We start from the raw sequence: 20,469 nt of genomic DNA, 5'->3' as shown, positions 1-20,469 counted from the left end.
TGACGTCACTCTTTCCCCTCCCCTCCCACGCACTTTGGTGACACGTGACACGCTCCCGTCCAATCGCTGCCCGCTCTCGTCCGAATCTCGCGAGCGTCCGCGAGTTTTGGGCCGTTTTTGGTAAGGAAACCAGGGGAGGGCTGTTGGCACTATTATTCTTTTTCCCTTTATCCCTTTCTGGTCCGGTTTTAGTTTTTGTTTCTCGTCCCCTCCTTCGCCGGTCTTTGTTTCAATTTCCCCCCCCTAAAATCGTAAGGGAGCTATTTTGGCGACCGACCGAGGAGGGAAAGGGAGGTCCTCCTCCGGCCCTGGAGCCTTTCGTCCCTTCGCAAGAGTCGGCGAGGTTTGGGTGCTAATATTCCCTCTTTGGGGCGTTTTTGAAAGGGTTTGGGTCTCGTTTGTGGATGATGGGCTTTACTTTCTGGTTGTATGGATGATGGGGGCAAGGAAAATGCTCTGGGAGGGCTGAGGACGTTAAGCCGCCTCATTTGTGGATGATGGGCTTTATTATCTGATTATGGGGATGATGGGGGCAAGGAAAAGTCTGTGGGGAGGGTCCTGGGTGGGCTGAGGGTGTTAAACCGCCTCATTTGTGGATGATGGGCTTTATTACATAGGTGTGTGGATGATGGGAGCAGGAAAAATGCTGTGGGGAGGGTCTTGGGTGGTTGACAGCATTAAACCGCCTCATTTGTGGATGATGGGCTTCACTATCTGTTTATGGGGATGATAGGAGCAAGGAAAATGCTGTGGGAGGGTCCAGGGTGGGCTGGGGGTATTAAACTGCCTGATGGGTGGGCGATGGACTTTACTGTCTGGTTACGTGGATTGTGGGGGCAAGGAAAATGATGTGGAGGGGTCCTGGGTGGCTGGGGGTATGCGGATGATGTGTTATACCATCCGACTGTGTGGATGATGGGGCAAGGAAAATGGTCTGGGGAGTTCCCAGGGGACTGGGGGTATTGAACCGCCACATGTGTGGATGGCGTGCTATACCATCTGTCTATGTGGATGATGGGAGCAGGAGAAGTGCTATGGGGAGAGCCTTATGTGCTCTGGGGCTATTAGAAAATCAAGCCCTGGGAGGAGAGACTCAGGGGGCTGTGTGCGTTTAGCCTGGAGAAGCGAAGGTTAAGAGCTGATACGATGATAGCCCTGTTTAAGTATTTGAAGAGGTGTCACATGGAGGAGGGAGCAAACTTGTTTTCTGCTGCTCCAGAGACTAAGACATGGAGCAATGGATGCAAGCTGCAGGAATAGAGATTCTGCATGACATTAGGAAGAACCTCCTGAGGGTAAGAGCTGCTCCATAGTGGAAGACAGTGGTGGAGCCTCCTTCTTTGGAGGTCTTTAAACAGAGGCTGCTTTGGCTGCGAGTTCCCACATGGCAGAATAAGATTGGGCTGGATGGCCCTTGGGGCACCTACTAGCTCTGCGATTCCTCTATGTATGGATGATGTGTTATGTTATACCATCTCACTGTGTGGCTGATAGGGGCAGGAGAAATGTTGTGTGGAGTGGGGCAGATTTAGTGGGGATATCCAACCAGTTCCAGTTTGGCAAGCCTTCCTTGCTTTGTTCCTGCAAATGGCTAAGACTCTTCCAGGGATAGATCTACACTGTAGGGAGAATGGGGTTTGATACTGTTTTAATGGTAATGTTGCAGCCTAAGCTTTTGTATACATAGGCTACATCCGCATTGCAGAAATAACCCAGGTTGACAATGCTTTAAGCACTGTATCTGCATCCTGTGGAATCCTGGGAATTGTAGTTTTTGCAACCCTCTGACAAAGAAGGCTGCTGCCTTATCAGGATTCTGTAAGATGGAGGCATGGCAGCTAAAGTGGTGTCAAAGGTTGTTTCTGCAAGGCAGAAATAATCCAGTTTGACGCCACTTTAACTGCCATGACTCAGTGCTATGGAATTCTAGGGAATTCTCGTTTTGGGAGAGATTTAGCCTTCTCTGTCAGGGAGCACCATAAACTACAAATCCCAGGATTCCACGGGATGGAGCTGTGACGGCAAAAGCAGCGTCAAACTGGATTATTTCTCCAGTGCACATGAAGCCTTCTGCTATTGGCAATGAGTCTGGGAACTTATCCAACAGCACTCACAAATTCTACACTGAACAGTGTTTGTAATGTTTGCCTTTTCTGCAGGATAGGAGAACGCTGTCAAAATGTCTGACAGTGAGGACAGCAACTTCTCCGAAGATGATAGCGAACACAGCAGTGAGCCTGAAGAGGCAGAGGAGAATGAGGTGAGGCTGGGAGAAGGAGTGGAGATGCCGCGCCACCAAGCAGTGCGTCTTGCCTACTTCAAGGAAGCATATCTTGAGCGCGGATTACCTGGGCCAGGAAGGGGTGTTTACTTAAAAAGATGTGCCAGATATACTCAGCTATACCTGGAAAATCTATGCCAAAAATTGACCCCAAAATCCTGTGTCGATTTATTTATGGGTTAATATGGTAATGCAATGGCAGCTGTTTCAGATTTCTCTGCCCTTGCAGTGGGGAGAGCAGTTTCTTTCTCTCCTGAGCTGAGCACAAAGAGTCATGGATGATTGATTGTGGCTTGTTTCAGAGTTCTGCATACACACACACAGACACCTCTCTTCTCCGTCTCCCTCGCTGTCGTAGGACTCTGAAACACTGAAGCAGAAAGAGTCGTGGGTGATTGTTTGCTGCTTCTTTAAGCGTCCCTCTTGCCACATGAATACACACACACACTGAAGGAGCCTCCAAGTTTCACCATCGACTTATCCACGGGTCATTCCAAAATCCATAATTTTGGCCCCAAAACCTACCCTCAACTTATACATGAGATCAACTTATAGTCGAGTATATGCGACATATCTTGCCTTTTCACAATCTAGCTTTTCAAGGTGTCTCACTGACCAGTTTATGATCTTCATTGGAGTGACTTCCACATACAGTGGGCACTTGATATCTACTGAGGTTTAGAATCACAGAGTTGGAAGAGACCCCAAGGGCCACCCAATCCAACCCTATTCTGCCATGCAGGAACTCACAATCAAAGCACCCCTGATAGATGGCCATCCAGCCATCTCCAAAGGAGGAGACCCCACCACTCTCTGAGAGTGTGTTCCACTGTCAAACAGCTCTTACTGTCAGGAAGTTCCTGCCAATGTTCGGTCTGAATTTCCTCACCCATTCTGATTTAATTAACATCAAAATTCAGTGCTTTCTAGTAATAACTTGTAGACTATGTTTGCTGTCTGCAGTTTCTCTGCAGAGATAATGCTTCAACAGAGTAGGGATGGCCAGGGCACTTAAAGGTATGGTGCATATTGCCTCTTATAAAAAGTGTTGCAATACTGCCATAGTGCACCCAAGAATAATTGATAAGTACACTGTAATAATGAGAGAGCCGGCACAATGTAGTGGTTTGAGCATTGGACTGCGACTCAGGAGATCAGGATTCAATTCCCTGCTCAGCCATGGAAACCCAGACAGTGACCTTATGTAAGTCACAACCTCTCATCCCCAGAAAAGCCTGTGATAAGGTCACCATAAACCAGAAATTACGTGAAGGCACACAGCAACAAACAAATAGGGAGAATTATACAAGTTCTTTCTCTGGACCAATCCAAAGTATAATCCCACAAGCAACCTTTTCTTCTATGAAAATGATTGTCTTTCAGTCTTGAAATTAGAATTAGTTTAGCATGGTCATATAGATCAAATTTTAATCAACAGGATTTTGTGCACTGGCAACAGAAAATGTAGGGTACACCATCCCTTTCTTCATCAAACAGTCAAACTAAGGCAACTCAGTCAAAAATTGATCGCCCTTGGAGGTATTGGTATTAATGAGATTCATCTGACGAAAGAAACTCAAATTTTGAAAATTAAATTCACCTTCTGAAAAATGACAATAGCATTTCTTTGTGTGAAAAGTGGGGGAGTGAAGCCCCTCTCCCCAAGAAATTTCTTAAGCGCAGTGTCCATTCTGTGAAAATGAACCGGAGATACACAGAGTGAGGTGCTTTGAAGAACAGACGGTTTCCTTTAATAAACATACAGGCAGAAGAGCGTGCCAGTGCCGTAGGCAGCGAAAAGGAAGAAGTGGAGGAAGAGGAGGAGGAGGAGGAAGAAGAGGAGGAGGACGAAGAAGATGAAGAGGATGATGACCGCCGTCCAAAGAAGCCCAGACACGGAGGCTTTATTTTGGATGAAGCTGGTAAAAAGTCCCCTCTCAGCCAGCCTTCAGTGACTCTTCCTCTGGTTGGGAATTTCAGAGTGTATTGAGAGACATGATGTCTTGGTCTGGCTGTTCCTTACCATGTAGGGTTTTCCCCCTCCCTTTCTCTTTTCTCCAGATGTGGATGATGAGTATGAAGATGAAGATCAATGGGAAGATGGTGCTGAGGACATCCTGGAGAAAGGTAAGGCCAGCCCTTCTTGGGCAGCTGTCTGGATGTAATTGAATACAGGACCATGCAGTCTTTAAAGACCCACAGAACTTTTCAGCAGGGATCCCCATATTGGTGAGGTAGACATTTTCTGGTTCTGAGACACTTGTATCATCCTACAAGGTTAGGGATAACACATCCTTTGAGCAACTTTTTTTTGTCTTGAATGCACTTAAGTCTGGGACAGTTCTCAAAGTCTGAAAGTCCAATCTCTCTTGAGATGTGAACACACGTTTATACTTTTTTGCCAGACTATAAAGCTAATATTTATTCCCATTTTTTAAAAAAAAATTGGGAGAAATTAGGTAAGTGTCACACATTTTTTAATATTGGGACTGTTTTCTGAAATCATAATAGAGCCATTGTCAAAATGCATAAAGACCCACTAACAGAGTAGTTACAGAGAGGGCGAGAGGCCTGAGTTTGTGACCAGCTCCCACACCTGGGTCATGCAGCCATTATTACCCTGTGGCTGCTCCTGCCTCTTGCTAGTGCTCCCTTCCTCCTGTCCTGGTGGCTTCCCTTTTTTGAGTTTTCGTGCATTTCATTCGCTTTTGCTTGGTTTGTGCCACATCTTAATTTTGTTTCTTCCGCTTTTCTGTTCCCCATTCACCCCCACCCTGTGGTTGCTTTTGATGGTATTATTTGGCTCATACTGTCCGCCCTCCCACCACCACCTCTTCATGAGCAGAAGAAATTGAAGGTAAGAATGGTTTTTGTTTTTCTCCTCTCCATTCCAGCTCCTTTCCTCTTCACCAGCTGCTTTCCTTCTCTGCTTCTTTTCAGCCAGGGGTTGGGGTCCTTTGGATTAGGGGCGGGGGGAATGAAAGGTGTCACTATATTCAACAACTCTGCTTGGTCGCTACAGGTACGTGGAAGATGGCAGAAACACAGCAAGGGCTGCAATCTCTCTTCTTTCCTTCTTCTTTCTTCTTTCCTTCTTTTCTCTGGTCTTCACTGGCAAACAGAATAGAATTATCAGAGGGCAGTGGAATGTCCTGAGTTGCAAACACTTCCAGTCCAGAAACTGTTTGCAGTTCTAAACTTTCTGTCTCAGCCTTATTGAGCTACACTGCCCACCAGTTTCCTGCTGTACCCTTGCCTGCCCCAAGTCACCAACTTCTGTCTCTTTTCCTAGCATCCAATATTGACAATGTGGTCCTGGATGAGGATCGCTCAGGAGCACGGAGACTACAGAACCTGTGGAGGTAACGAATTAAGCATTTCAGCGTTTCTTTTTGGTGGTGGCGATGATATAGCTGAAGCTAAGCTCCTGACAGGAAGGGGAAAAACCAGCCTTTCCTACTTTTGTCTTCATTATTTGTGTGTGAGAGAGAGTATAGTGTGATGAGTAGCAAAGATTGAGTAGTTGCAAGTTCTTAGATGCTGAGCATCACGTGTCTCCCTGCATAAATCATACAATTGAACCATGTTTTCCTAGCCACCTTGTGACTCATAATGATGCTCATAATTGCTAATTATGTAGTACTTTTCACTCAATAATTCTTAGAACAGTACGGGAGATTGACCAGTTTTATATCTGAATTGCAGGTGGCAGAAATTATGTTTGAAACTTCCTAACTCACTTTCCTGTAGCCATTCTGCTGCTCCAGATGCAGGGCAAAGTATTTTGCCTTAGCTGATACAATTCACTGCCTTACTGCTGTTCTCTCCTTCCTCTGCTGCCCTTTAATTTCCACAGGGACCAGAGAGAAGAGGAGCTGGGCGAATATTACATGAAGAAATATGCCAAATCCTCAGTGGGTGAGACGTGAGTATGCAACTTCTTTCTTGCACTTCCTTTCTTAATGTCTTGACAGCCAGCTTTCCAGCATTGTTTCCTACCCCAGACTTCTCAGACTTCTTCTTGTTGTTTCTTTAGCGTGTATGGTGGCTCCGATGAACTCTCTGATGACATCACACAACAGCAGTTACTACCTGGAGTAAAGTAAGGACCTTGTATTCTCAGGTGTTTGCCAGAAAGAGGAACTGTTTTTGTGAGGCGTAGGGGGTAGTATGCTCTCCAACATTTCACAGATGAAAACTAGGACAGATGTGGTTGAACCAAGTCAGAGAATATCAGAAGGGTGTGGCCAGGTAACAAGAGGCAAGAGTTGCCTGCCTAGTCTCTCTACAGTTAAATTAACTGAGTACAAACTGAATTCAGTTTGCAGCAGTTGAAGTAAACTGAGGACAAAGGAGGAAAGTGAGAGGAGGAGAGAGAAACAGAGACATTTTAAAATCACCTGAAAAAGTGGGTTGACAGGATTAACTGATGCTGTAGCTGAGAAGTGTGGATAGTAGGAAATTATGAGGAAGAGTGAGTTGGATTCTCAGAAGAGTAGGACACTGGCCAAGAGACCTCAGGCCGCCTGTAAAGAACAGGCAGCACATGTTTGGACATTGCACACTAACTCTTGTGTCGCTTCTTTCTCCATACAGGGATCCCAATCTCTGGACCGTGAAATGTAAGGTAAGACCCACATTAACGCCACAGAACTTGAAACTCAGCTAGAGGGTGCATTTGCCAGATTGTTACAGCTTTATGTCAGATGGGAGCCACTTTGCCATTGCGTATCATTTTTCATTCCAATGCTATTTTGGAATGTTTTCTTCTCTCCCCTCCAGATTGGAGAGGAGCGGGCCACAGCCATTGCCCTGATGAGGAAGTTCATCGCCTACCAGTTCACTGACACAGTAAGTTTGGTGGAAAGTGAGAGAATGATAAAATCCTTTATGCATCTCTTGGGCTGTTGTACCAAAGCTGGGTGGTTCTTTGTAGTGTGCTAAAGTCCTGTCCTTATTGGTACAAACAACAGAGTTTATTTTCAGCTTTCTTCCATACCCTGGAGAATTTTGTTTTCTTTGGTGGTATAAATTATATCTTGGATATTACGAGTTTCATAGTGCCTTGTTTTGGGAAACTGGTGGGCAGAAAAAGCAATTGGCAAATATGTTTAATAAACAAATTGCCTCCTCCACCCCAACAGCCTTTGCAGATCAAGTCAGTGGTTGCCCCTGAGCACGTGAAGGGCTACATCTATGTGGAAGCCTACAAGCAGACACACGTCAAGCAGGCCATTGAGGGGGTGGGCAATCTCCGGATGGGCTACTGGAACCAGCAGATGGTGCCAATCAAGGAGATGACGGATGTCCTAAAGGTGGTGAAGGAGGTGACTAACCTGAAACCCAAATCATGGGTCTGTCTCAAGAGGGGCATCTACAAAGATGACATCGCTCAGGTGAGCTAAGACTTCAGCTTTTTTTTCATTTTTCCAAACTCTGAACCAGACTAAGCTACATCTTATTGCAATCCTGACACTCCCTGATGCTATTTGTACCCCTTTCCTATTCCTCAGGTGGATTATGTGGAGCCGAGTCAGAATCAGATCTCATTGAAGATGATTCCACGTATTGATTTTGACCGCATCAAAGCCCATATGAGTCTGGTTAGTTGGCAAGATTAATTAAAGACAGTGTTTGTTTTGTAATGGTTTTGCTGGTTCCTAATTTTACCAACATGCTGCTTCTGGCTGATTGCTCAAACTGGACTCACTTGACAGTCTGAGAAAGGAAATGGTGCCTCGTTTTAACTTAGTGGGTTCAGGCTTTGATGCTTGTATAGGGTGGTGTTCAGTTGATTCTGTTTTGTGGTATTCTAGAGATGGATGCCTTTCCTTAAATCCTCCCTAAAACATCCTATCCCTGGCGAGGTAAGTTAATTCTGGAAGCTGCAGCAAAGATGCAGCAGGGCTCCCAACTTCATTAGCCATGTTGCTTCATCTCCTTTTTTTATTGCAGAAAGACTGGTTCGCCAAACGAAAGAGGTTCAAACGTCCTCCGCAGCGTCTCTTTGATGTTGAAAAGATTAGGTGAGTGCTTTTCACAGGGCCTGGGGTAGGATCGGGTCACATCCAGGTTTTGGTGATTTTGAATGGAAATTGGTTCTGAGGAGACACAAGAAGCACCAGGTAGAGAATTCATGTCAGCTGAGCAATTGCAGTATGTGTATACAATTGTATATATACGCACACACACTGTACCAGAATTCTTGTGTCTAGGAGCTGTTTTTTATCTTGATTCCTACTGCTTTTGTCCTTTTAATGATGGGTTGTGATTATAATATTACTGAGCAGTTACAAGAGCAGGTTCTGCATGATAGAGAAACTGGTGCCAGGCTGCTTATCTATCTCCACTATGGTTTGAAATTATTTCTCCACCTTAAAGCACTTGCCCCTTTTCCACTGGGGCAGCAAGACCTCCCAGTGCCCTGCTGCCAGCAACAGCTACCACCGATGGCCATGCTTACCACTCAGGTCTTCCCCTTTCTTTCATTCCAGGTCTTTGGGTGGCGATGTGGCCTCCGATGGCGATTTCCTCATCTTTGAAGGCAATCGTTATAGCCGGAAAGGTTTCCTCTTCAAGAGCTTTGCTATGTCTGCTGTGGTAAGGATTGGGAAAACTTGAAGGTGGGATTTGGAGAGAAATTTATTGCTTTTATGGATGGTACCATAAATACTAGGTACCAGGTCTACACAGGTTGAGTTTCCCTTATCCAAAATACTTGGAACTAGAAGTGTTTTGAATTTGGATTTTTTCAGAGTCTGAAATACAGTTGGCCCTCCATATTTGCATTTTTTACTTTTTTGGACCTGGTTATTTATAGGTTTGATTAATAGGTTCTCTCCAAGAATCTCTAGGTTCTCCAGTACAACTCTGCCAGACGTTGACCATAGAGTTGTGCTGGAGAACCTAGAGGTTCCTAGAAAAAACACTTCTCTTGGCATTTATACATCCACTTCTCTAGGCAACTGTATGGTCAACTTCTGGCAGATGTTGACCATAGAGTTGTGCTGGGGGAAACAATGTCAGTTCTGACCAGTGGAACAACATTCTTGGGCTCATAAATTAATCTGGTACATGTGCTCGACAAGGAGACCCTGGAAAGGTTATGAAACCTTTTAGGGTTGCTCATGGTAGAGCCATATCTAGTTTCCCATCCATTGAGTCTGCTCTGTACCCTTTTCCTGACTTTCCCAGTTGGATATGGATATTTTTGTTTTTTCTCATCAGATCACAGAAGGAGTGAAGCCCACTCTGTCTGAGCTGGAGAAATTTGAAGATCAACCAGAAGGCATTGACTTGGAAGTGGTGACAGAGAGCACAGGTAAGATGGTGGTGATGAGTCTTAATGATTTTTCTGTCTTTCTTACCCATGTGGTACTTGTTTCTAGGGGTTTCTTTTCCTGGCCAAGGTGACAACCAATTTCTCAGGCTTTCTGATAGGCATACTGGATCTTGTCAAAGCCATCACATTTTCAACTCTGAATTCTTGGGCAAGTCACATTCTCTTATCCTCAGAGGAATGTAAAGGCAACCCCCTTCTGGACAAAATCCCATGATTGGTCCACCTTAGGGTCACCATAAATTGGATACGACCTGAAGGAACATGACAACAACAACAAAAGCAAATTAAAAGATTTTATGTTGTTGTGTCTCTCTTCTGGCTGCTTTAGGGAAGGAACGGGAACACAACTTCCAGCCTGGTGACAATGTGGAGGTGTGTGAAGGGGAGTTGATCAACCTGCAGGGCAAGATCCTGAGTGTGGATGGAAACAAAATCACCATCATGCCAAAGCATGAAGACCTCAAGGTACAGTCTTTTTGGCTAACCTCTGGCATCATGCGTCTTCATCCAACATTGCACTGGCAGAACATCCTTCCTCCCTTTGCTCTCTGTGCTGCCCAAAATCTTATCCCAGTTTTGACAGGGAACTGTGGGCTCCAACATGGAGGGAAGATTTTCCTTAGCAGAAGGAGGAAGGGAAGTACTCTTATCAGCAGAATACTTGGTACTGCCCATAGCTTTCATATGCATAAAGATTGTGGGTCTTTCTCTCCAGGACATGTTGGAGTTCCCAGCCCAAGAGTTACGCAAGTACTTCAAAATGGGGGACCATGTAAAGGTGATTGCTGGACGGTTTGAGGGTGACACGGGACTGATTGTGCGTGTGGAGGAAAACTTTGTTATCCTCTTCTCTGACCTCACAATGCATGAGGTGAGTAGTGGGGGTGAAAATGAAAAGCCTCTACAGTGTTAAGGATGAAGTAGGGACTGTAATGGCATATACATGTGTGCCTCCGTGGCCTCTGTCAGTACTGGAACGTGCGTAAAATGTCATATTTTGCCATTCTGAACAAAGTCATGTAAATGTTTTCCTGTTGAGCAGTACCAGTTTGCAAAGGGCACTGCAAAATCTTCATAGGTTTTTGCAGACAGTAAGTTTCAACTTTCATTTTAAAGAAAGCACTGCTCTCATTTTTGCCCTGTTATGGGGCCTCAAGATCCTTTGGCTCAAGGCAAGGTTGCTGGAGAATAGTTCTTTGACTTCTACACATTACATAAATTGGTATCTTCTGCCAATTTGGCACTGCTGAATTTGATCTCCCACTTGTTTCTCAAGTCAGTGAGGAGAGGTTATATATCATCCCACCCATAAGAAGAAAAGATCCTACCAAGCCTCCTGAACTTCAGAGCATTGCCTGCACACTGTTTGACATATTTTCACACCACATGGGCTAGAAGTGTGCTTTCCTCCAACAGTGAGAAAAAAATGAAATTGAGGGGTTCAGCTGATTCTCCCCATGCCAGTTTCTCTTGGTGTGTACATTACTCTGATGCTTATTTGATCCTTTTATCACTTAGTTTTTAATTACTCTGTTCCAATTTCCTTTTTAATTGTTTGTCCTAGAGGAGTTCTGTTTTATGCCCCAGAGATCCCAGGCTTCTGGACTCCCAGTCTTTACTGCTCACCCAGTACTTGCTAATGTGTTCCTTTTTCTACCAGTACATAATACTGTGAGTCACAGCCAGGTGTTGAGGGCACTTGGTGCTATAAAGTCAGTATGGGTTGAGCACATTATTTGAAAGTTAAGAGTTTGCACTTGAGGAATGCCTGATTTGTCTCAGTACTGCCTTTGAAAGTAAAACCAGCATAGTTATGCCCTCTTTCCAAGTTCTTGTTTATATAGATGCTCCTGATTCCAAATTGGAAAGGGTCTTTTCAGTCTTGCACTCAGTCTTCATCTCCTACAGCTCAAAGTCCTCCCCCGGGACCTTCAGCTCTGCTCAGAGACAGCCTCTGGCGTCGACGTGGGCGGACAGCATGAGTGGGGAGAACTGGTGCAGCTGGATCCACAGACGGTTGGGGTCATTGTCCGGCTGGAACGGGAGACATTCCAGGTGGGGGGATGCTGCCTTTTGAGGCTTGGCCAAGAGAGTTTGTGTGTGTTGGTTCACACTCATTGCATTCTACTACTTCCCCACTCTTAAAACTGTTGATGCCTTTCATTTCTTGCACCAAAGCTAGGCTCACTTGTGTGTCCTGTTCCTTCTTCCCCCCCCCCCCACCTTACTGGAATCTCTGGTACATATTATTAAGATTACTTAGCAGTAAAAGCAGAGTTAATCTGCAGCCTTCTCCAACTAGATGCCCTCCATGCCCTACAGTGCTCATCTTACCCAGATGCTACTGCAAAGTTGATTGAGATGATGGGAGTTGCAGTCAAACACATCAGTCAGTGGAGTCAGTGGAGGCTGACTCATGAGAATAGGCAATAATGTTTGGTAAGGTGGAAGGCAGTAGGAAAAGGCAAGCACTGCATAGCAGGTGGATTGATTTAATCAAGGAAACCCTGGCTTCCTGGAGTTTGAAGACCTGGCCTGTTGATAAGAGGGTGACTTGGAGGTTTCTCCTTCATAGGGCCGCCATAAGTCAAAGACGACTTGATGGCAATTAATAACATCCAAGATTAAAACTTTCCAGTCTGAGGAGTAGGCACTTTCATTTGCACTGACAAATAGTCTGATCAAGTCTAGGGCTGCTTTCTCTGTATTTTGGAGAAATGGGAAAGCTTGCTTTTTGGGGTGGGTGGGGGTGGTGGAAGCGAAAACATCCATCTAATATCAAAATATTACCTTTGGTGTTGTTTCATTCTGCTTCCTTCTTGCAGTATCCAAACCCAGAACCATTGCTGGCAGTTTCTGGGGAGAGATGGCGAAGGATTACTCTTTATCTATGAGCAGTCTCCTCTTCCCTCCAGGTCCTCAACATGTATGGCAAATTGGTGACAGTCAGGCACCAGGCAGTGAATCGGAAGAAAGACAACCGATTTGCAGTGGCATTGGACTCGGAGCAGAACAACATCCATGTGAAGGACATTGTGAAAGTCATAGATGGGCCACACTCGGTAAGAAGCAGGGCAGGCTGGGCTCTGTTGTGTTTGCTCACTGGTAACAAGATGAATAAGTGTTCAGATGACCTATGTGAAATTCACCTCTGCTGTATCCCAAATGTGGCATTAGTTCTGTGGAGGAGCAGGCTTGGTCTCCAGAACATTCCATTTCTCAGGGTTGTCTTCACTGGTATAGATCAGAAACCCTTAAGGATATTTTTCTATTTTCTTTTGGGCAGGATTGATTTTTACTCCTTTTTGGTCCAAACCTCTCAGGAACCTCTCATCTGCCTACTCTTGCTATTTTGAGGGGACATTGATTGCACGTCTCTGTCCAGTGCTTGGTGTACATTTTTCCAACTGATTCCGTAACAGAACTGTGTTTCAGGCCTAAGTAGATTAAAAGGATTCAGAGTGAGAACAAGCACTGTTTCATTCCACAAAATCAACTGGTACCATAGTGTTTTTCTGTAAGTACTGGTCAAAGAGCATTCCAGTGGATTGTGGCCTATGGGTCACATACATCTCTCTCAAGAAACAACACCCAAAAAGCTGCTGCATCCTCCTCATGAGCAGTAGAAGTAATTAATCATAAGGACAACATTTTGTTTCTTTGTCTTTCTTATATTTCTGTAACAGTCACTAGCCAAAACTTTCTAGGGTAATTCATTATCCCATATATCCACATACCATTCAAAGTATTAATATTTTTAAAAACATGGTTTCTCTGATTTTATAAGGGATAGAAGAGGTTCTTAAGCTGAGTTGCTAGTAAGGGAATCCCGCATGTCCAGCTGTAGTAACTTGGAACTTCTCTTGCTGCTTCCCTTCTTTCCAGGGCCGAGAGGGGGAGATACGGCATCTGTTTCGGAGCTTTGCTTTTCTTCATTGCAAGAAGCTGGTGGAAAATGGAGGCATGTTTGTGTGTAAGACACGTCATTTGGTTCTGGCTGGAGGCTCAAAGGTAACGCAAGATCCTCCCACTCCTAGACTGTCTTGTGAGGTGCAGTTGTGTGTCCTTGTTTTGACTGTACTTCTTTTTCCTTCCTGCAGCCTCGGGATGTCACAAATTTTACAATTGGTGGCTTTGCACCCATGAGTCCTCGTATCAACAGTCCCATGCATCCCAGTGCTGGAGGTGAGTCAGGATAAGATTGTCTTCTCCTGGAGAACTGAGTTGCATCAGTTGTCTCCACACCAGTCAAAAACAAGGCTGTAGATCAATGACAGCATTACCCAATTAAAGAATGTTAGTGAATAAATGCAGGCAAAATGAAAGAGGCCAAAAGAAGGAGTAATAACCTAGAAGAATGAAACCTTCCCAACATAAAGCTGAAAAGAACTTACTTCAATGCCAGGGGCCAGGGACTGAACTTGGAAACTTTGACATACAAGGCATGCACTCTACCACTATAACAATATCTCTCATTAGGTATAATGCAGTGGGTATCCTCAATATCTCAGGGACACCAATCTATTTGTATCTGTCTCCCAAAAAGGAGGGGCAGGGATGGGGACATGCTTGGAAGATTTCACAGCAAGAAAGATATTTTTGTTACATCATCTCAAATATTCCATGTTTGTACTTCCAATGCTCTGAAAAGCTACCATACTCAGAGACGTTTGAGTGTGGATCTGTCTTTCGGCTACATATCTGTTTTTCGCTTCCTCAGGGCAACGTGGTGATTTTGGCGGGGGTGGCATGGGCCGAGGTCGTGGGCGTAGAGACAATGATCTCATTGGGCAGACAGTGCGGATTTCCCAAGGGCCCTACAAAGGTAAGACTTCCCACTTTGGGGTGATAAGAAGGCTACCTGGATGGTCTGGCTATACTTTCTGCTACTTGGTTGTTTGCTTCTTTACCTTTTGCATTTCTGCTGGAGTACAACTACACCGAATTACCCAGAGGTCCAGTTGTTTTCCACTTGCCTTTTTAGCACTTTGGTACCTTAATTATGTCAGACTGGATTTGGTTTTCCAGACACATGGGTAGAAAGCCTCTGAGTGCCCTTGGACCCTAAATTACAGGGTCCTTGAAATGTTCATGTCTCTTCCAGGCTACATTGGCGTGGTCAAAGATGCCACGGAATCCACTGCCCGTGTGGAGTTGCACTCCACCTGCCAGACCATCTCAGTAGACCGGCAGCGTCTCACCACAGTGTAAGAGCCAACAGGGTGGCAGTGGGGTGGGGGGCAGGATTTAAAGATATGGGGCGGAATGCCTGAGGTTGTGCAGAAGATATATAGTGGTAGGCTATTGTGCGGGGATGTACACAATCCTCTCTTGGAAAAAGAGAAAATGGGAACACACCTGCTCTTGTGAGTATTCTAACTAGCACTTTCTCCCTCCCTCCCCTCTGGCTTTGGTAGTGGTTCAAGGAGACCAGGCGGCATGACCTCCGCTCACAGCCGTACACCAATGTATGGCTCTCAGACCCCAATGTATGGCTCAGGGTCTCGCACACCCATGTATGGCTCCCAGACTCCACTGCATGATGGTGAGTGATGGAAGGGTCTGCAGGGGAACATTTCTTGTGTATCACCACCCCACCTCTTCCAACCAAAATTAATTTCTAGCTTCCCTGCATGAAAATATGTTCTGGGCAGGATGGAACAACACTTTTGGAAAGCTTAAAAGCTGGATGGGGTAGTTAATGGTGGTGACTGAATTGACATTTCCAATGAGTGTGGATTCCCAGGGAAGATCAAACCCCTCATAAACTGAGCACAGTAATAACGATTTTAAAAACCAGTGAGGAATTTTATAAAAGAGGCAATCCAACAACAGGGTTTGAATGGCTAGTATGTAGCATTAGTGGCACAGCTTTCCCCACTCCACAGCTGTGGGATTTTGAGCATTAACCTTGCATTGTGTGACATGCGTCTATCTTTCAGGCAACCGGACTCCACATTATGGCTCTCAAACGCCGCTGCACGATGGCAGTCGGACACCCGCACAGAGTGGAGCTTGGGACCCCAACAATCCCAACACACCCTCCAGGTTGGTGCCACTCAGTAAAGGAAGGATGAGTGCAAGGTCATTGGGAGGGCCAGGTTGACCCCTCTTTTTCTCTCTTCTCCTCTCCAGAGCGGATGAAGAGTTTGACTATGGCTTTGATGATGAGCCCACTCCTTCTCCACAAGGCTACGGAGGAACTCCTAACCCACAAACCCCTGGCTATCCCGACCCTTCTTCCCCGCAGGTTAACCCGCCGTACAACCCTCAGACCCCTGGCACCCCAGCCATGTGAGTACATCAGAGCTAGAATGGGGGTGGGTAGGAACAGAAGACCCAATGCTCCACTCTGGTTATGATTTTATGTTCTTTCTGGGTTTCACTGTATTGTTTTTCCTTTGTGCTTTCTTTTTGAAGAGCAAAACATGCTCTTTCATTTGTGTTAGTCTGAGGAGAGAAGATGGGCAACAGGGCCCATGAATCCCTTCCTTCCTGACCAAAACCCTCTCTTTTGCTGCAGGTATAACACAGACCAGTTTTCTCCATATGCTGTCCCATCTCCTCAAGGCTCCTACCAGCCAAGTCCCAGCCCTCAAAGTTTCCATCAAGTGGCGCCTAGTCCTGTAGGCTACCAGAACACCCATTCACCAGCCAGCTACCATCCAACACCATCGCCAATGGCATACCAGGTACTCTAAACGATATGTAAGATTTTGTTGCACTTTGCTGCGTATTGCCTCCGCTGAATAAATTACAAAAAAATATTTGGCCATGGAAATGTTTAAACTGTGATCTTTGATAGCCAGGTCTTGCTTTGGGTCAGCAGTTGGCTCTTTTTGTGGATTTGAATTACTAAATGGTTGAAGCTTTGCTATTTAAAATAGAACTAAGTGTAAAAGGCAAGGTAGAGTGAGCTTGAAATTTTAAACCAAGAGGGCAGCTACCAAGAATGTTTCTGTGTTTCCTCAGATAAACACTTTAAGGTGTTCAGTTGCTGGTATGTGCAGCAGGAGGGAAAGGAAGAACCATCCTTAGAGATAGGCAGGGGCAAGATCTGAAGAGCTTGTTGAAGTTGAAAAGGGTCCCTTGAGTCACATCTGGGAAACGTCAGCCCAGTCTTCTACCATCAGCCAGCCTGGATCATGTAATGACTTCCTCATTGTTTCTTGTACCACCACCCCAATCTCTTGCTTTCTCTAGGCAAGCCCTAGTCCTAGCCCTGTGGGCTACAGCCCTATGACCCCAGGTGCTCCCTCTCCTGGAGGTTACAACCCTCACACCCCTGGTTCTGGGATCGAGCAGAGCTCCAGCGATTGGGTCACCACTGACATCCAGGTCAAAGTACGCGATACTTACTTGGACAGCCAGGTCGTGGGGCAGACGGGAGTCATCCGCAGCGTGACGGTAAGTGGACAGCCAGATGTGCTAGTGGCTTGGTCAGAGGGAGTGGGTGAACTGGCTGAAGAGGGTTGGGAGATGACTGGCAGTAGGCCTTTCCGGTGCTCAGATCCAGTAAGAGTGGAGTCACTCCCAGAAAGACATTCGGTCATCATCATTTTCCCATCTGGAACTGTTCTATAGTGGCTCATAATGTTCAATTAAACCTCGTCTCGAGGCAACAAAACATCATCCTGGGGTTGTTTTCTATTAAAAGGTTAAAAAAATATTTACCGGGTTAGTTTTTAATGTATTCTCACAAATACTGTCTTTGGAGGATCAGTAAGAGCCAATGGTCTGCCCAAAGCCATCCAGGATCAGAGTGGGGAACCCTTCACCAGCTTCCAGGATCAGAAAGCTTTGGCAAACACTGATGCCTGCAGCTGGTCATCTTCTTGTTTCCTTTCTCTTCTTCCTGGCAGGGTGGGATGTGCTCAGTCTATCTGAAGGACAGCGAGAAGGTGGTCAGCATTTCCAGTGAGCATCTGGAGCCTGTCACACCAACTAAGAACAATAAGGTATGTTGAAGGAATGGGAAGGAGAGATTTCTTGGAAAAACACACTTGGTCTCACATGCCTGAAACCCTAGGAAGCTGTGGCTGCCAGTTAGTATTGACAATGTTTGGTGAAATGGACCCTAAATGGTCTGACTGTGTATAGGGCATCCTACATTCCTCTCTTGACGTTGAGTTACTCTTGCTAGTTTTATTTGGTGAAGTTTGTCACTGGAATGTTCCCTGTTCCACATCTTCCGCAAGCAAATTCCATTTTATGTTGGGATGGGTGAGGTGGGACCCTCTACATATCGTGGGACTGCATCTCCTAGCCTTCCTTACCATTGGTTGTGCTAGCTAGGGCTGATAGGAGATGCAGTCCAACAACATTTGGAGAGCTGCACTGTACCCAACCCTTGTCTAGGTAATAGCAGCATCCTGATTTGCTGGGCAGAGTCTCTGAAAGGGACTGCAGCGCTTGTGGTTGCTAGAATTGGCTAAGAATTTAGAAGCTGCTGCATTCTGGGCTGAAAGGGTTTTTTTCTGAATGTTTTTCTGGTGGTTGAGGGCAGGTAGGTCCTAACTCCCTGTATGGAGAAAAATCAAGTATTTTAAGTCCTTTTGACTTCCAATGTAGTGCTTCAAGGGAGTGTGTTCCACTGTTGAACAACTCTTACTGTGAGGAAGGTCTTGCTAACATTTAGACGGAATCTCTTTTCTTTGTTTTTTAAATGATTTATCTTTCATCCCCCATTTTGACATCATTGTCACTTCTTTCTTTGGTGTCCTGTCTTTCTTCCTTAAGTTCAACACCCTCTGGCTGAAATCTCCTTCCTCGGCAGTAACTTAGTTACTGTTAATTTTAGCTTAAGACAATGAGAGCGTATCCCCAGTTCCACCTGTGCCACACAGACCCTGCTGCCTGCCTCTCTACAACCATCAGTAATTACTATTGGGGAGCACAGAAAATCCTGATTTATGTCTGATTCATTCACAGTTGGACCAGTGCGATTGGGATCTCTTCCTCACTTCCTACCCCACACACAATCTCCGGATCAGTAATCTTATGGGTTACCTTCCTTCGTTTTTGCAGGTCAAAGTCATCTTGGGAGAAGACCGAGAAGCCACTGGTGTCCTGTTAAGCATTGATGGAGAAGACGGCATTGTCCGCATGGACTTGGAAGAACAGCTGAAGATCCTCAACTTGCGTTTCCTTGGCAAGCTCCTGGAGGCCTAGAGCGATGGGGAGTCCTGTGTGCACGTGTGTGTATGGTTGTGTGGTATGGGTGGCTTTTTTTCCTTTTAGTATAGTGTCTGCAGACTTCTACGGCACATCCTTGTACAGAATTGCTCCTGAGGGAATTTTATTTTTGTGGGTGGGTGTGATCTGTCGCTGCTTATTTCCCTGGCCCAGCAGGCCCATTTGCCTCTTTTTGGGGGTGGCGGGACAGTTTTGCATTTGTGCTTAAAGTGACTTCCGCTGAAGATGTGCAGTGAGCACACTGTCATTCCATTCTCTCCTATAGCACTTTATGCCCTCTACAGCGCCAGCATCATCCAGCGTGTAACTTGTTTTAATAAAACCTTCCAACACACCCCAGATACCTGTGTGGTATTCAGCTTAATAGCAGTAGCAATAGCATGTACATTTCTATATCGCTTATCAGTGCACTCAGCATTCTCTAAGCGGTTTACAAACTGGGTACTCACTTTATTGACTTACAAAAGGATGGAAGGCTGGGTCAACCTTGGAGCCCTGAGATCAAACTCACAACCTATGGCTGCAGTACTGGCATTGAATCACTGCGTCACCGGGGCTACATCTTAATGGACAAACCATCAGCTTTCAGATTTCCTTTGTCTCTGGAGCTAAATGTTTTCAAGCGTTTCATGATCCACAGAAGAGATGCAGTATTACTATGGTTGTGGTTGTGTATACTCATCCCTCCATATTTGTGGATTTGATATTTGCGGATTTGTTTATTCACATCTAGGCCCTCCAGTGCAACTCTATGGTCAACTTTAACTAAAAGTTGCACTGAAAGACCTAAAGATTCCTAAAGAGAATACTAGGCCTTTGTAGCTCCTCCATTGCAGTTCTATGGTCAGTGTCTGTTGGACGTTGACCACAGAGTTGCCCTGGAGGACCTAGAGATTCCTAGAGAGGTGTCTTCTTAGGTAAAAGCACAGCGTTTTTGTTATTGGCAGTTTTTCCATATTCACGGGGGTCTTGTGCCTCTAACCCTAGTGAATATGGAGGGACAAGTGTACTTTCAAATTGTTCCCAAGGCAAGCCCATAACAGGGCTTCCTTCTCAAGATTTCTTCAGAGGGGCTTTGACATCGTTGCCTTCCTCTGAAGCTGAGAGATTGTGACTTGCCCAGGGTCACCTAGCGGGCTTCCGTGGCTGGGCAGGGATTTGAACCCTGGTCTCCCAAAGTGCTAGTCAGGCACTTTAGCCACCACAGTATGCTGGCTCTTGTATTGCTGTTGACATGTACCAAACCCCATCTTTTCATCCATTTGGAGTGTTTATACCCTGCTCTCCTCAGAGCAGCTTACAAATTGTTCATTACAAAAGGAGAAGGGAATGGCAGTGGGGAAGGGGTTCGAGTCCAGCGGTTCGTCTCTCCCTCTGTGGCCAGGGCAGTGGCAATAGGAATGGAGGGAGGGCCCTTCTTCTGCTTGAGGGCTAGGCACAATGGACCTTTGCCTGCCCTTCTCTCCCTCTGTGGCCAGGGCAGTGGCACCTTTGTCATCATTAAGTGTCCTGGAGTCGATTTCAACCTGTGTCAACCCTGCAGATGAAACATCCCAAGACCCCCGTCCTCCACTGCTTTGCTCAGGTCCTCCAGATTCATACTTATGATACCTCTTTAATAAGTTGTGTCCTCTTGGCTCCCAGGGAGATG

The 20,469-nt window shown here is 45.7% G+C and overlaps 1 protein-coding gene across 4 annotated transcripts; it reads left to right on the top strand.

Annotated features, from left to right (window-relative positions):
• The first annotated feature begins 42 nt into the window (after window positions 1-42).
• On the top strand, window positions 43-19,159 carry SUPT5H (SPT5 homolog, DSIF elongation factor subunit). 4 transcript variants are annotated; one of them, XM_042439466.1, is made up of 30 exons: window positions 43-120; window positions 2,160-2,260; window positions 4,047-4,203; window positions 4,343-4,408; window positions 5,127-5,138; window positions 5,574-5,643; window positions 6,138-6,206; window positions 6,318-6,383; window positions 6,878-6,908; window positions 7,064-7,132; window positions 7,426-7,677; window positions 7,795-7,884; window positions 8,237-8,307; window positions 8,776-8,881; window positions 9,509-9,602; window positions 9,952-10,088; window positions 10,339-10,494; window positions 11,532-11,678; window positions 12,539-12,685; window positions 13,509-13,634; window positions 13,724-13,808; window positions 14,344-14,448; window positions 14,728-14,830; window positions 15,041-15,168; window positions 15,566-15,671; window positions 15,759-15,917; window positions 16,147-16,315; window positions 16,827-17,030; window positions 17,486-17,581; window positions 18,651-19,159. In XM_042439466.1, exons 2-30 carry the CDS (start codon window positions 2,180-2,182, stop codon window positions 18,792-18,794), a joined length of 3,246 nt encoding a protein of 1,081 aa, XP_042295400.1. In that variant the 5' UTR covers window positions 43-120; window positions 2,160-2,179; the 3' UTR covers window positions 18,795-19,159. The 4 variants fall into 4 exon arrangements, with proteins under 4 accessions (XP_042295400.1, XP_042295398.1, XP_042295401.1 ...); XM_042439464.1 differs by lacking the exon at window positions 43-120 and adding an exon at window positions 129-343; XM_042439467.1 differs by lacking the exons at window positions 43-120; window positions 5,127-5,138 and adding an exon at window positions 129-343.
• Window positions 19,160-20,469: the final 1,310 nt, after the last annotated feature.

The sequence above is a fragment of the Sceloporus undulatus genome, chromosome 9 (assembly GCF_019175285.1).
Source record: "Sceloporus undulatus isolate JIND9_A2432 ecotype Alabama chromosome 9, SceUnd_v1.1, whole genome shotgun sequence".
Lineage (NCBI taxonomy): Eukaryota > Metazoa > Chordata > Lepidosauria > Squamata > Phrynosomatidae > Sceloporus > Sceloporus undulatus.
Note: the sequence above shows the minus strand (reverse complement) of the source record. Positions and strands in the feature narration are given on the sequence as shown.

Coding starts and splice junctions, on each gene's coding strand:
- SUPT5H (XM_042439466.1), top strand. CDS start 2,180: ATGTCTGACAGTGAGGACAGCAACTTCTCCGAAGATGATAGCGAACAC. Junction 7,678..7,794: donor ACAAAGATGACATCGCTCAG/GTGAGCTAAGAC, acceptor CCTATTCCTCAG/GTGGATTATGTGGAGCCGAG. Junction 10,495..11,531: donor CTGACCTCACAATGCATGAG/GTGAGTAGTGGG, acceptor CATCTCCTACAG/CTCAAAGTCCTCCCCCGGGA.